The sequence below is a fragment of the Myotis myotis genome, unplaced genomic scaffold (genome assembly GCF_014108235.1).
Source record: "Myotis myotis isolate mMyoMyo1 unplaced genomic scaffold, mMyoMyo1.p scaffold_m19_p_5, whole genome shotgun sequence".
In the NCBI taxonomy this organism is placed as follows: Eukaryota; Metazoa; Chordata; class Mammalia; order Chiroptera; family Vespertilionidae; genus Myotis; species Myotis myotis.
The window spans coordinates 100433772-100448917 of record NW_023416357.1 but is presented as its reverse complement, the minus strand read 5'-3'; the positions used below and the strand labels follow the sequence as shown (position 1 = coordinate 100448917).

At 47.6% G+C, this 15146-nt stretch overlaps 1 protein-coding gene across 8 annotated transcripts in view; it reads right to left on the bottom strand.

The window, feature by feature from the left end:
* The window catches only part of LOC118656434 (CREB binding protein), a 179614-nt gene extending 170861 nt beyond the window's left edge, over positions 1 to 8753 (bottom strand). For 2 of the 8 annotated variants that reach the window (XM_036309777.1, XM_036309775.1), the window contains exon 1: positions 8275 to 8751. In XM_036309777.1, coding sequence (XP_036165670.1) covers positions 8275 to 8359 — 85 coding nt within the window. In that variant the 5' untranslated portion in view covers positions 8360 to 8751. Of the gene's footprint in view, positions 1 to 345; positions 389 to 8274 lie in introns of those variants that run through there. The other 6 variants (XM_036309772.1, XM_036309776.1, XM_036309774.1 and 3 more) reach the window with 5 other exon arrangements.
* Positions 8754 to 15146: the final 6393 nt, after the last annotated feature.

Sequence of the window (15146 nt, the reverse complement as noted above, 5' to 3'; positions counted from 1 at the left end):
AAATAGTAGCAGATGGAACACCTAGAAATAGGAAAGTCAGATTTAGTCAAAGTGAAATTTTTGTCACCATTAGATTTTACTATTCTTAGCTATAGTTCAAGTAAACTTTCTTTTGATTAATGGAAATGAAACACGGGGGAAAGTGTCACATGGGAGATGCTATCCAAGTCTTTCTAAGGGTAAGGTTTAAAAAGAAAAGAATTAACTTTTAGACATAGAGCTCAAAAATAGCCTTGCTTCCCAAATTTAGAACAAAAAAAAACATCTTAAAGGCAGTTTTTCAAATACGGCAACGTTCTCAAAATTGTCTAAGAACTTGGAAAACAACAAACCACTTTTGCTTACTTCCATGCCTTTCCTGCCCCTCTTCCATTGTCCAAAGAGCTCTCCACCAAATCTGAGTCACTTCTCTTCAGTCAAAGCCCTGCTCTGCTCCCACTGGACCCTGTGCATGACTCTTTCCTGTGTCAAAGGATCACAGCCCCCATGCAAAGCCGAATATACAAAGCCCCCCACCCCGCCGCAACAAGCACTGGCAGAGAGCTTACACTTTGGCACCAGTGATATGCTGCAATGGAAGCATGTTCCTGAAAGTTAAACCTAAGACTGAACTGGGAGTGTGGAATAGTTAATGCAGGGGCCGTGGACAAGCACACCAGACCCAAGGAGCCCATCAGCCATGGAATGGAATTCTGAGGAGAGAGGAATCAGTAGGAAAAGCCTCAGAGCAGGCTGAAGGAACACCAGGCAATGTGCTGAAAAACAGAAGGCAGGGCCAGAGCTTATGAGAGCTTATGAGCGACTGTCTGGGACAACCAGAGAAGATGGACATAGATGAGAGCCCCAGGGCGATCACACCTACAAAAGCAAAACTGCTGAGAATGACCAGGGTGTCTCTCCCAATAATAAAGAGGCACAGAAAACCAGCAGGCTCCCCAACTATCTGGCTCCTTGCTCTGGCCCAGCAGGAGAGAGAGGCCCAAGAGGCACCAGAGTCCAGGAGCACAGAAGGCCCACCAGGCTATTGCTGGTGTGTGCTTCTTTTAGCCAAGGCCCTTCACCCATCCCCCTAAGTCTAAGGTGCTATCCCTCACTCGGACGCCCAGCCCTGGGCTTCTGCAAACAGGGGCATTCAGTAACGAGCAGGTGTATAAATGAAGCCCTCTTCGGGTTGCCCTTTCTGACTCATGCATTTAGCATTTGATTGCATTTTGTGTTCTTTTTCAAGTTTTGACTCTGAGTCTCATCTTGTCAACACAATTCTAAGCTACTCAAAAGCACTGATCAGAATCCTTTGTACACTGCTACTGCCTAACACAGTGATGGCGAACCTTCTGAGCTCGGCATGTCAGCATTTTGAAAAACCCTAACTTAACTCTGGTGCCATGTCACATATAGAAATTTTTTGATATTTGCAACCATAGTAAAACAAAGATTTATATTTTTGATATTTATGTTATATATTTAAATGCCATTTAACAAAGAAAAATCAACCAAAAAAAAATGAGTTCGCGTGTCACCTCTGACACACGTGTCATAGGTTCGCCATCACTGGCCTAACAGGTACCTCAGACTGAATTGCAATATATCCAGTAAAGAAGTAGAATCACATATTCATTTGATACTTAAACAGTCCATGAAATATGCTTCAAAATTAGCAAGAATTTTCAGAACATACCACACCACTTAAGTTTTTGCAATTTTAGAATTTCATGGCCATTCTGTTCCTATTTAAAAAAATACAATTGAAGTGGTGGCAAAAATCAATAGTATTGATTATATAATTTTTGGCTAAATACTCACTGAGTGAGCTACACTACAACAGATCTCCTCAATGGACCTGTGTGGATATGCATACAAGGTTCCAGAACCATCGACAAACAAATCTCTAGTCCAATCAAATGAGCACTCCCAGTAAGTTTGGACTACAGGGCACACCCACCTTCCCTGATGAGGACAGTTCCAGCAGCCATGCACTAAGCACTTACTTCAGACCAGGCACTTTTCACACATCATTTCATTCTACTCTCATAACCACCCTTTGAGATGAGAATGGTGATTATCTCTATTTTATAGATGAAGAAATTGAGGTTCAGATAACTGATCTAACTTACCAGGGTCATGATGCTAGCAAAGAGGAGGGGGAGAGACTGCACCCACTTGGCCGGGCTCCAGAGCCAGTGCTTTCACCCCCATACTGTCCAGTCAACACCATGACCTGTGCTACCACCACTAAGGATCCCCCAAGAAGCCTATAAGAGCCCCAAATAGGCCCTAGCCTGAGTACCCCTACAGCAGCCAGGTTGGTCTACAGGTGAAAATGCACAGGTACACATCAGTATCTCAATAGAATTTAGGATTAGGACATACAGATCTTAAAATTTGTGGCAATTAACTTAAAAGCACTATCTTGTGAGAAAAAAATATAAGAACTTTGAAAGATAAATACTGCACATTCATTCCCTCATTCCCTCAAGTATTTCCGGAGGGTCATGTGCCAGGCACCGCACCCAGCAATGAGAATATGGCTGTGAAAAGATCCTACAAGCTCTCGCAGAGCAGAGCAGCTCACCTTCAAGTTTCACTGGAAGATGCAGACTTGGAGGGCAGAAGATGACAACGAAGAGCAAAACGACAAGCAAAGGAACAAAATCACCTTAATTAACTGTTTTTGTTAAACTTACCTGATTTTAAATTATATGTAAAAGTGTTCAAAAGGAACAAAAAAGACAAGAGGGGCTCTGTCGGCGGCTCCCCAGGTGGCTCACTGCATCTCAAGGGCTTATGAAGCCCTGCTCCCCGTGCTTGAGGGTTAGCAGTCAGATAAGTGCATAGTAGGTGCTCAAAAAACCTGTGCTGCTGCTGTTCAACTGACCCTCAAACTCTCCAGAGGCATCTAAGACTAGTGCAACCCCGGCAGTCCAGTGCTCCTAATGGATCCTCAGAGCATTCCTCGCACATGACATTAGGGCCCCCACACCAAGGGCCAAATAGTAGTTTTACTGGCACATAGCCACACCGATTCCTGTATTACTGTCCAGGACAGCTTTCTTGCTAAAATGGCAGTGTTGAGTAGCTGTAACAAATCACAGGGTCCACAAAACTGAAAATAGGTCCTCTACAAAAAGGCTGCCCACCCGTGTATTACATAATAAAGGTGTGGGGCCCTGGCCAGTGTCTCAGGAATTGGGGCATCAGCCTGAGCATCAAAGGATCATGGATTCAATTCCTAGTCAAAGACATGTACCTGGTTCAATCCAACTCTGGTCAGGGGGCATGAGGGAGGCAACCAATCGATGTGTCTCACATCAATGTTTCTCTCTCTTCCTCTCTCTACCACTCCCTCCCTCCATTCCACTCTCTCTGAAAATCAATGGGAAAAAAACACCCTCGAGTGAGAATTAACCAAAAAAAAAGTTTGGGAAGGTGCAAACTACAGCCATCAGTACACAATGGTTCTGGGAAGGCCTGAACTTAAGTTCCTTGGCTATTCCCAATCTCATTTGAGAAATACCTCTTCACATGCCCTTTGGTTTCTTGAAATATATTTCAAGTACTGGTTTGGATAAGATAAAAAGGTGGTATTTTACCCTGGCCTGGCTGGGTAGCTCAGTTGGTTAGAGTGCTGTCCCTATATGCCACGGCTGTAGTTTTGATCCCTGGTCAGAGCACATACAACGCAATGAATGCATAAATAAGTGGAACAGATAATGGTATTTTTCTCTCTCTCTCCCTCCCTCCCTCTCCCCCCACCCCCAAATCAATGAAAAGAAAAAGAGATGGTGTCCTGACTAAGGTTACCCCAAGAACCAAAATGGCTCATAAACCAAGCTTTCCTAATCTTGCTTTACGCAATAGATACACTTCATTTTAACAGGAGAAGGCATTATTTGGCAAAATCATTTTTAACTATTTTGTGGTGTGGTTTTTTTTCCTTGTTAATCCTTACCCAAGGATATATTTTCCATTGATTTTTTTTTAAGAGAGCAGAAGGGAGAGAGAGAAACATCAATGTGAGAGATATATCAACTGGTTGCCTCCTACACACAACCTGACCTGGAGCCCAGGGATCAAACCTGAAACCCTTTGGTGCTCGGGCAAGCGTTCTAACCCCTTTGTCACACTGGCCAGGGTAACTGTTTTGTTTTCAAACACACTAAATAAAAATACAAAGTTGGCATTTATGTAACCCCACATAATATACTTTGTTACACTACCATAAGGACACAAGTCAGAAGTTTTTAAAACATTGGCTAGCCCAGCTGATGTGGCTCAGTGGTTGAGCATCAACCAATGATCCAGAAGGTCACAGCTCAAGTGGGCACTGCACATGCCGGGGTTTCGGGCTTGACCCCCCCAGTAGGGGGCGTGCAGGAGGCAGCTGGTTGATAATTCTCATCACTGATGTTTCTCTCTCTCTCCCTCTCCCTTCCTCTTTGAAATCAATAAAAACATTTAAAAACAAAACAAAATACTAACAATCTCAGCATCAACTTCTGACTGTAGAATTAAGCCTCAGTCCCTTTAGAACTCATTTTCAATTCTGTTTAAGAATTACAGAATCAAATCTGAATGTTAAACAGGAATGATTTTCAATCTTCTGATCAACTGCCAAAGCACCTTGGTGGGATTCATTCCCATCACCCCTGAGGAACTTCAAATGGAACCACTGTTCTCACCCTTCTCGGTTATTTAAAAGCCCCTACTTCTCTAACAAAAGAAAAGCAAAGTCATGACAAGCCCTAGCCCTAGAAGTCTCTACAAAACTTACACTTCCTATTTAGCCAGAACTTAGTTAAGAGATGAAATAATTTGACGGGCCTCAATTATTCACTGCAATAACCACGAAGATAAGACCAAAGTGTACCCTGTTGCTGCCAAAACCAGAGGGAAGGGGGAGTCTCTGCCCCGAGCCCCAGCAGGAAGAACACAGCCCTGCTCCCTCCACAGTGATTACAAACTTTCCCCGCAGGGATTTAATTCACTTGCTAGAGTTATGCTACTGAAACTTGCCAAGTACTGCAGTCTCCTGGGTTCATGATTAAAGCAAATTCCATATTTATGGATGTAGACTGAATAGACCTATTTACTAATTTTGGTTTGGTTCTGGTTTTGACCCTCTTATTTTGGGCAGATTACCTCTCTCAAGTATGGTGCCGCACCTAGAAGCAGCAGGAATAGTATCTCCCCTTGCTCCCTCACAGGATGCCGTGAGGAACAAACCGAGATGATGGAGAGAAAAGCACTCTGATGCATAAAGCACTGTACACACAAAAAAGATCATAATTTTATTGTAAAAAGTATTTTGGTTGATAGCCATATTTACCATAAGCTTTCTTTAAATATAGTTTTCTATTACACTTACAGGGATTCACATTCAATGTAATCACGAATGTTCAGGGACACTTACACATGAGATATATCTATCTTCAATTTTTAGAAGGCAGCCTTATTGCACTTTTTTTAATAAAACCTATTTGTTGTATGTAAATTTGGCCTCAATTAAGCTGACCAAATAAAGTCTACTGCTTGCCTGGATATTTATTTCCCCTACACTGTGAAATCATGAATCCTGCTGTTGAAAGACTAATATGCTGTTATAATTTGGACATATTAAATGAAGAAGTTTCCAAAACACTCAACTAACTATATACTGGTAACACAAAGTCCTACTTCTTATAAAGGGTGCCAAATAAAGGAAGAATACAGTTGTGTGAAAGTGTTTAAGCTTCTTCCTCTTCTGCCCTCCTTTGGGGCGCATTCCCTATTTCCGAATCACCGCTGCATGCTCTCCTCAGACTTTCCTGACCTCTCCTGCCTGCCACTGGTGGCAGTGGCATATCACCTGGAGATGCTGCCTTACTTCACTGTGGAGTGTTTTATACGCATCCACGCACCTCCTGATAGACTGCAAGTGCCTGCCAGTCATACAGCACTTTGGCTGATCCACTCCCCAAGAGCAGGGGTTCTGTTCTCTTGGCCCCGACTCATCACAGGCCAGTCCCCACAGATACGCATGCACGGCATCGGCAGTCCAAGTAGCCCTCTCTTGTTTCTCAGGCCTCTTTCCAATTCTAACCCCTCAGCTCTTCCCATGCACAGAGTTCCTCTCCCTCAAATTTTACCACCAGAGCAGGGAACACACCTTGTTCCTACTGGCTCAATTTTTTCCTAGAAGTCTCAAACACACAATTCCTCACTAAAATAAGGTTGAGTCTCTCAAGAATGTTATTCCCAGGTCTCTCCTCACTTTCCCATCTAACCAAATGCCTTCACTCCTTTGACTCTTTGTAGTGTAAACCCATTAGTTCTTTATTTCCTTTATCTAAGGGCTTCAGATCTTAGACTACTAGTTACAGGGGACAAAGTTGTATCTTGTTTAATATGCTCGGTGATTCCCTCCTTGGCCCCCCACACTAATTAACCCTTTCACGATAACATATCTTATGAGGAACAAAATTGGAAAGGAACGGGGGAAAAGTGGGCAAGAATGGAAAATCCTTTCTAATAAATTTCATTGTGATTAGCAGCACACTAAATATCTGACCATCCAAGTAACCAAACTACTCAAAAGCCATCCTTTGGACTCTATCTTGGAAACAGCTAGATATATATAGTAGGACAAGCCTTTTTGTTAAGTCTTAGTTACTAATTTCTTCCTCTGTATAAAACAAAATCTGCAATACCCTCATTCAACAATAGCAAAGCTGAAAAAGCCATCCAAAAAGTTGTTTCAGAGAACAATCTTCAAAGCTGAACTTGCTTGTAATGATCTACATTTCACTCAAACATGGCAAGATTAATCAAGCAAAGATCTGTTCTGCGGTAAAAGGGCGTTTAAATCACATTTCTCACTTCACATTAGTTGATTTTATAAAATTAACATTAAACTCAAATCTTTATGTTTTTAAGTCTTATTAGAGACTTTTATATTCCATGAGACTTATTTATTCCTCCCCACTGTTTAACAAATTTCATTTTAATTAGACAAGAATCTCATGACAGATTTTTTTAAAAAGTTGTTTGTCTTACTTCTACATTAACTAATACTGTAAGAATTGTATTAAAACCGGAACCATAAAATTCAAGTTTTGTTTAAACAGAAATAGATTTTTTCAGAAATATGCTAGTGGTCAGTCATAGAAATATTGGCAGAAGCTGAACAGCTGTTGTCTGCTACAAATATGAAGGGATTGCTACAGCAATGTAATTCAATTTGGACCCATTCATTATAAACTGATTTTCAGATGTTGCTACTCCAAGATGGGACTGGAGAAATGCAAGCTACACCGGAGACAGAACTGTTCCCAAGCGGCAGCAAGTTTTTACTGCAAAGAAGAGCTCTAAAAGAGGAAATACAACTGGTTCACAATGCTACCATGAACCAGCCCAGAAGAACCCAGAATTATTAAATGAATGGAAAACTAAAATACTTCTCTTAGGCAAATGATGAATACCTAAGAAAGTTTTCAAGGAAGCTGGTTAATAAAAAAATTTAAAAAATGATTTACTCAGTATCCTGATAAAATGTTTTTTTTTTTAAGAAATCATCATTTCTTGATTTTTACATACCTACACTGTAAAAGTAACATGCCCTCCAATGGTGATTGCAGCCCCAGCGAATCTGCTCTATTTAACTTCCTTCTAAAGTTACACTTTTGTGAAATTAAACACACCACAGCAACTTTTAGGACATCTTGCTAACGAAGCTCGGGGTGGTGAAAAGAGGGCACGATATAGGTGACCAGATAACAAAGAGTTTTCAAAAACACTCCAAGAAACTTCTAAGTTGTAACTCACAGGCTGGCGGCTCCGCCGAGCGTCTTCTGGCCGCAGCAGCGGGAATGTCACCGACTCAGAAAACACCTGGGGTCCGCTGCGCCGCTCCCTCTCCAGCCCTTACGCTAACGCCCCCTCCGCTGTCAACTCCCCCCGCCCGACAGCCACGCGTGTGATGACACACGGCGGTCGCGGGAGGCGGACGGAATCCCCACGCGAAATAAACACGCTCCGCTTTACTTTCTCTCCCTGCAAGTGCCATTCGGTTTTGCACGCGAGGAGGGCTCACTAACTCCGGGAAACCCGAGCGCACCGGGCATCTGCCCCCACCTCGGGCCCGGACAGTCTCCCCACAAACTTCCCCTCTCCGGCGGGGCTCCGGGGAAGGGGCTCCGTTTGGGGGGTGCTCCGACGGCACGCCGCCGAGCTCGGCTCTCCGGGGGCCCTCGCCTTCGGGGCGATCTGACAGCGCCCCCCGCCCGGCCCCCTCCTCACCTGTGCTGTCATTCGCCGGGAAGCCGGGCGAGCTGAGTTTGGCTCGCTTGGGGTTGGGCGGTCCGTCCAGCAAGTTTTCGGCCATTTTCACCTGCTCTCGACAACAGCCCCGAGAGCGGACGGCAGGGCCGGCGAGGGCTCCGGGGCAGGGGTCGGCGCCGCCCCGGCCGGCTGCGAGGGGAGAGGAGCGAGCGCGAGCGGCGAGCCGCGAGCGAGCGCCGAGAGGGAGGGAGGGCGCAGAGCCGGGTGGGGGAGGCGGCGGCCAAATCTCAGCCACAGCAACAGCGCCCCGCAGCGCTCACCGCCCGCCCCCGGCCGCCGCCGCCGCCGCCGCCGGCCGCGGCCCCCTCATCCCCTGCCCGCCTCCCGAGCGCGACACTCCGCGGCGGGGGCGCCCCGGCGGCCCAGCCGCCCCCCCGGGCCCGGCAGGCAGCGACGGCGCCCGGCCGGCCGGCTTAGGCAGTCCCGGGGAACATGGTGCCGCCGCCGCGCCGCCGCCTCACTACCCCCCCCCCCCGCGCCCCACTTAATTAATTCGCTCGCGGCCCGACGACCGAGGGGCTCCGGGCTCCGCTCCCCGCCCGCAGCCGGCCGCCGTAAGGAAAAACAATGCGCGAAGCGGAGCCGCCGCCGCCGCGCCCCCCCACCCCCCGTTCCGCCGCCGCCGCCGCCGCTGCCGCCGCCGCCGCGGCTCCGGGAGGCCGAGCCGAGAGGGGAGCGGGGCCGCCGGAGCGGGCGCCGAGGGCCGGGCGGAGCGGGACGGCCGGGCGGAGCGGGGTGCGCGGGCGGTTGTGGGGCCCGGGACCGGCGGGGCCGAGTAGATCGCGCTCGAAGCCCCGGTCGGGTCCGCGACAAGATGGCGGCTGTTGATTCCTCAATTAAAAAAAAAAAGAAAGTTTTTTTTCTTCTCTTTCCAGAGCCTGAACGGGGAGGGGGAGGGGGCGGGGCACGCCAGTGCGTCACCCCCCCGCGGCGTCACCACGCACGGCCCCCGCCCCGCCTCCTCCACCTGCGCGACCGCGGCGGAAAGAGCCGAGCACGCTCGGGCGGAAGGGCCGAAGGCGCCGCCGCGGAGTGTCAGGCGGCGAGGCTGCGGGGCGGCGGCCGGGCCTGCGGGACCCCGGGCTCCCGGCCCGGCCTCCACTTTTGTTCCGACTCCAACTGGGTTGCGGGGCCCATCCAGGGCCGGGGGCGGCAGCCTGGCCGCGGACCAAACCCCCGGGCGCGGAGTCGGCGCCGGCCGGGCCCGACGGCCCCTCTGGCCCTAGAGTCTCTCTAGGGCCAGAGTCTAGGGGAGACTGCCCGGTCGCGGCAACTCGCTTCCCTGCCCGCGACGTCCGGGGCGACCCGAACCAGGCCCGGTCCCTTTGCCTTGCCAAGTGCCAGCGACCTGTCGTGGCCTCTGCAGGTTACAGACTGTCCGCCTGCGACCTCGTGCATATGGGGAAACCGAGGCAGGAAGTGGCAGGGCCAGGGTTCGAGCCCCACCCCGAAAGTGAAGTGCGGGGAACGCAAGACTCCTGAGCCCCAGTGCCCGGCGAAGGGGTCCCCGGGGCCGACACCCTGGTCTATCGGGAGGCGGTGAGCGCTGCCCCGCCCTAGGCTTGGGCACGGCCGGCCTGCGCAGGGCCCGGAAGGCCCCTTGCGTCGGAGCTCAGGGCCCCGGCCACCGCTTGGGAACTCCGACGGGGCCCCCGACAGGCGGCGGGGTCCCGTGGAGACCGGCCCGTGCGGCCACTTCCCGCGGGACAGCTACACAGGAGTCTGCCGTGTTCCCTTCGCAGTTTGATCTCCTCCCGAAAACTCATCCCGAAGTCCTTATCTGAAAGGCATCGCCAGCAACCCTGTTGCCTAAGCCAGAAACCCGTGAGTCACGGAAGACTCCTCCCTCCCTCCCTCCCTCTCTCCACCCAGCACGCACCCCGGCTCCCGCGGCCTTTACCTGGGGAGACGGCTCTCGCTCCCCAGCCCACCGCCCCGGAGTCGTCCAGCATCCCCCGGCGGCCACGGGGCAGCTCAGCCCTTAATGCCCTGTGCGCTGCACATTTCTCCCCGCGGAGCACCACCGTCAACTTCCTGGAAAAGGAGAGAAAGAACTCGGTTTAAAACAAATAGCTGCTACACATAGAATACATATTCTCCTTTAAAAAAAAACATGGACAGTCTGTTTAAAATGCCAGGTATATAGTTAAGGAGAGCTTGTCTTCGAGTGTCAAGACTGATCTTTCTCCTTTTTTCTATTTCTATTGCTCAATTTCTTGGACTGCCCCACCCCTTCCTTGTACCTGTCCCTTCCATTTCCCACCCCTCATTCCATTCCCCCGTCACCTCCGCTCACGCACCGAGCCACTAGGAAGCCCCCATCATTCAGGCCTTTAGATGCTCTTGTAGATGCTGTTCCCTATGCTGAGAATACATATGCCTGGCAAACTCTAACTCCAAGACCCAGTGCAAATGTCACTCTGGGAAGCCCTGCCAGCCCACTTAAAAGATTCCAACAGCACCCTGGACATACCTGTGTCATTACGTGTAGTTATCCATTCGTGTTTTTATTTATCCGTCAAATATTCCTTGAGAATCTCCTGCGGTCATTGCCATTTTGCTGTTTGGGGGCAAAAAAAAGAAATTCCTATATATTCAAGGAGGCCAAATAGCAAGCCCCTGAAACCATAAACAGAAGTATGCAAGAAGGAGAATTTGATGAATGAATAAATCAATGAGTGAGTGAACATTGTCAGGTCCGCCTGAGACCTAGAAGCCTCCAGGCCCCTAAGAAGGGTGGGTTCCAACTCAAGGTAGCTCCAGGCTACTTACTACCTCACAGAGGGGACAACATGTCAGGTCATTGAGGAGCCTCAGCGAGGGCCTGCCTTGGTTTAGTAGGGTCACCATCTGGCCCTCAGGGTCCCTCAGTAAATAGTTTGTACAGCCATGTGCACATGAGCTTGTACTATCCCCCCATCAGTGGGCAGCTATGGCATGGGTCATGCCCCATTTTACAGAGGGAGAAACTGAGGGAGAAACCCAGGCCCAATGACTCAGAGGTAAATAACTTGGACATATCAGGACCAGGCCAGAAACAAATCTTCAAATCCATGCTCCTCCTGCCTAACCATTCTCAACACTAAAACATACCTTCCCAGCACTCCCTTTATCTATCACATTTGTATAATTTTTTATCAATTCCTCTGTTATTCCCTTATATCTGCTTTTTCTTTCTATTTATTCTCCCCTTGGTCTGACTCTCATCCAAGAACATTGTACTCAGACACTGATGGGGGAATATCAAGGGTGGAAGTATGGTTTCTGCCTGCATAGACTTAGCTGGGGCTCAAGGTTGACAGATGAAAGGGATTCAACACTGTTTGAGTGCCTTCTGTATGCCAGGCCAAATGCTGCACTTGGATCAGCACTTCCCACAATCCTAGAAGGAAATACCTTTGTCTTCATTTTATAGATGAGGAAATAAGGCCTAGAAGAGGGCAAATCACTCAGTCAGTAATGGGCTCATCTGAGTTGCAAACCTAAGGCTGCCTGCTCCTTCCAAAGACCTCAGAGGCTGTAGGACCAAGGAATCCCCACTTACAGAATGCGTGGGGGCCGAGAGAAGGTGTGGTGGAGAGGAACAAGAGGTAGAAGTAAACCAGGAAAGATTTCCTTAGAAAAGTTCATCTGAATTCATCAGCTGATGAGTGGGTAAACATAATGTGTAACAATCACACAACGGAATATTATTCAGCCATATAATATGTACTAGTAGATGCTATGACATTGATGAACCTTGAAAGGAGCCAGTCACCAAAGACCATGTATTGCATGATTCCATTTATATGAAATGTCCAAAATAGGCAAATCCATAGAGACGGAAAGTAGAGTAGTGGTTGCAGGGCAGGGGGTACTGGGGAGAGGGGCCAGATAGTGGATGGTAGCTAAAGGATATGGGGTTTCCCTTTGGGGTGGTGAAATATTATAAAATTATTGGTGATGATAGTTGCACTTCTCTGAACATATTAAAAACCACTGAATTGTATACTTTGAATGGGTGAATTGTATGGTATGTTAATTATATCTCAGTAAAGCTTGTTCTTAACATGTCAAGTTAGAAAGAAGGAAGAGAGACCAGGAATGACAGAAGGAGCCCCTGCTTCCCAGCAGAAGGAAACAAGTCAGGGACAAACAAGGTTGGGTGAGCACACAGGGATCTGCTTGGTGGCGCAAAGAGGAAGGGTCCAGGAGGATCTGATGTGATTGGGATTTCCCAAGGGAGGGGGGGGGGGGCGGCTGAGGGATGAACTGGCAGGCAGAAAACAGAGACGGAGATTCACAGGCTGAAATAGAACGAGAGGAAGGAAGAGACTTCCCCCCAAAGCTCCAATTGCATAACCAGCTGCCTGCTGCCTCAGACCCCTGTGGACACCTCACACTGGGGGTGGGGGGCAAGCAAAAGCCACAACCCTCACCCCACACCAGCTCCTGCTCACTCACACACTCCTGTCTCTCTGCTGTGACTTAGCTTCCCACCACCCCTCTCCTGAACCTCTCTTACCCCCTCCCTGCAGTGACCTCTCTGCAATAAACAAACTCACAGTTAACCCTGACACTGCCCCATCTTTTCCATTCTCAGTCAAGCTGTTTGACCAAGTTGTCTATACTGACCCAACTGGCTTCCTCTTCTCCCATTCATGGTTTTTATTTTTACTCATGAACATGTCAAACAAGTTGTAAAAAATAATACATAGACACTTCTGTCTACATTATTGAGGTAGGCAATGTTAACATTTTGCCACATCAGACCTTTTGGTTATTTAAGAAATAACATGTTGTGCTGGTCGAGTGTTCCATTGATGAGAGCATCGTCCTGACATAGCAGGTTGTGGGTTTGATCCCGGGTCAGGGCACATACAAGAAGCAACCAATGAATCTATAAATAAGTGGAACAACAAATTGATGTTTCTCTCTCTCTAATAACATTTAGGACTGCCCGGACCTTGAGATCTTTGTCCTGTCTAACACTTGCAAGAACTCAAAAGGGCATGTCAAAGATAGAGCTGAAGCCACCATCACCTCCATTTCCTGCCTCCCTCCCCCCAAAGTTGCCACTTTCCTAAAGTTGGTGTATATCATTACCATATCAGATGTGGATTTTTGTTAAGTCAAACCATATGAAACTGCCAATACTTGACTTTTGTGTGTGTGTGTACTTTTATTGATTTCAGAGAGGAAGGGAGAGGGAGAGAGAAATAGAAACATCAATGATGAGAATCATTGATTGGCTGCCTCCTGTATACCCCCTACTGGGGATTGAGCCCAAAATCAAACCGTGACCTCCTGGTTGATGCTCATCCTCTGAGCCACACCAGCCGGGCAATACTTGACTATTTTTGATCCTGTCTAAAATAACAACCATTGCATGTGGATGTTGTATGGACCCTGATTCCAACAAATTAAAATAATGAGACAATTAGAAGTTGAAATATTGACTGGTATGAAATGATACTAAGAAATCATTGTTAATTTGATTAGGTGTGATAAAATATCACACCTTCCTCTCTGTAAAAAATCAATAAAATATATTTTAAAAAAATAAGAGAATGAAAATTTTGTTTTGCCAGTCCAATACTCAGAATTTCCATTTCTATGTCTTGTTACATACTGCTGGCTAGAACCTCCAGAATAACGAATACAAATAGGAATGGATGCATCTACATCTTGCTACTGACTTGAATAAGAATGATGGTTTTTATAGGTTTATTCATTCATTCCACAAATATTCTTTGAGCACCTATGATGTGCCAGGCACCGTACCACACACTTAGGATACAACGGTGAACAAAACAAAGGTCCCTACCCTCACAACCTTACATTCTAGTAGGCAGAGAGAGAACCGGAGTGTAATCAATGAGTAAATCTACAGTATAAGTGAGAAGGTGATTAGTACTGTGCAGAAAAAAAATACAGTAGGTTGCCGGAAGCCGGTCCATCCTTGCTGCTTGACACAGTCGCTGCAGGAAAGAAACATCTGCACAGCATATGTTTCAAGGGACCTGGCGTATATAGCATACTGTTCTTAATATGTTTGCTCCCCTTAGCGCTGTGTGTTTTAACCAAGGTCACCTCTCCGAGAAAGGTTGTTTCCCCAGGTAGGAATTTTTCCCTGAAGTCAGGGAGGGGATGCCTCTCCTAGAAAGGTTGTTTCCCCAGGTAGGAATTTTTCCCTGAAGTTAGGGAGGGGATGAAACTCCTTAACTAAGTGCCAGGCGGATAGTTAATCACTTTAACTACAAACAATCATGCTTAAGCTACATAATCTTTACTCCCTGGAATGGAGATAAGAAACGCCCTAACCTTTGTAATAGAAATTGACAGGATTAAAATCAACTGGTATAAATACGGATGTAACAAGACAATAAACAGCAGAACCTCTCTGGAGATCCAGACCAGAACTTGGCTGGAGATCCTGGCTAGAGATCCTGGCTAGGCTGCTGATCAACTGAACTCCGTCTCCGTGTCATTCCTTCTTCGCCGACTCCATCCACACCTTTGGGGACCCCTGGACCTGCTGGGGTTGGACTCCGGCATCTGGCGCCCGAACAGGGTTCCCTTAGGTAAGTCCCCCCGTACTTGGGACGGATAGGACTGCACCGTAGGGTGCTGCCGACCCCCCCCCCCCCATAGAGAATAAGTAGGGTAAGCGGGTAGTTAGTACAGAACTTAGATTGACAAGATGGGTCATACTGAGTCTAAAGAAAAAAAGACTCTGTATTAATCTTTTAACGCATATGCTTACTAGCAGAATTGGAGTTGAGGTTTTTCCCAGTGAGACAGAAAGTTTTATAGAAGAAGTATGTCAATGGCTTCCAGAGGATGGAACT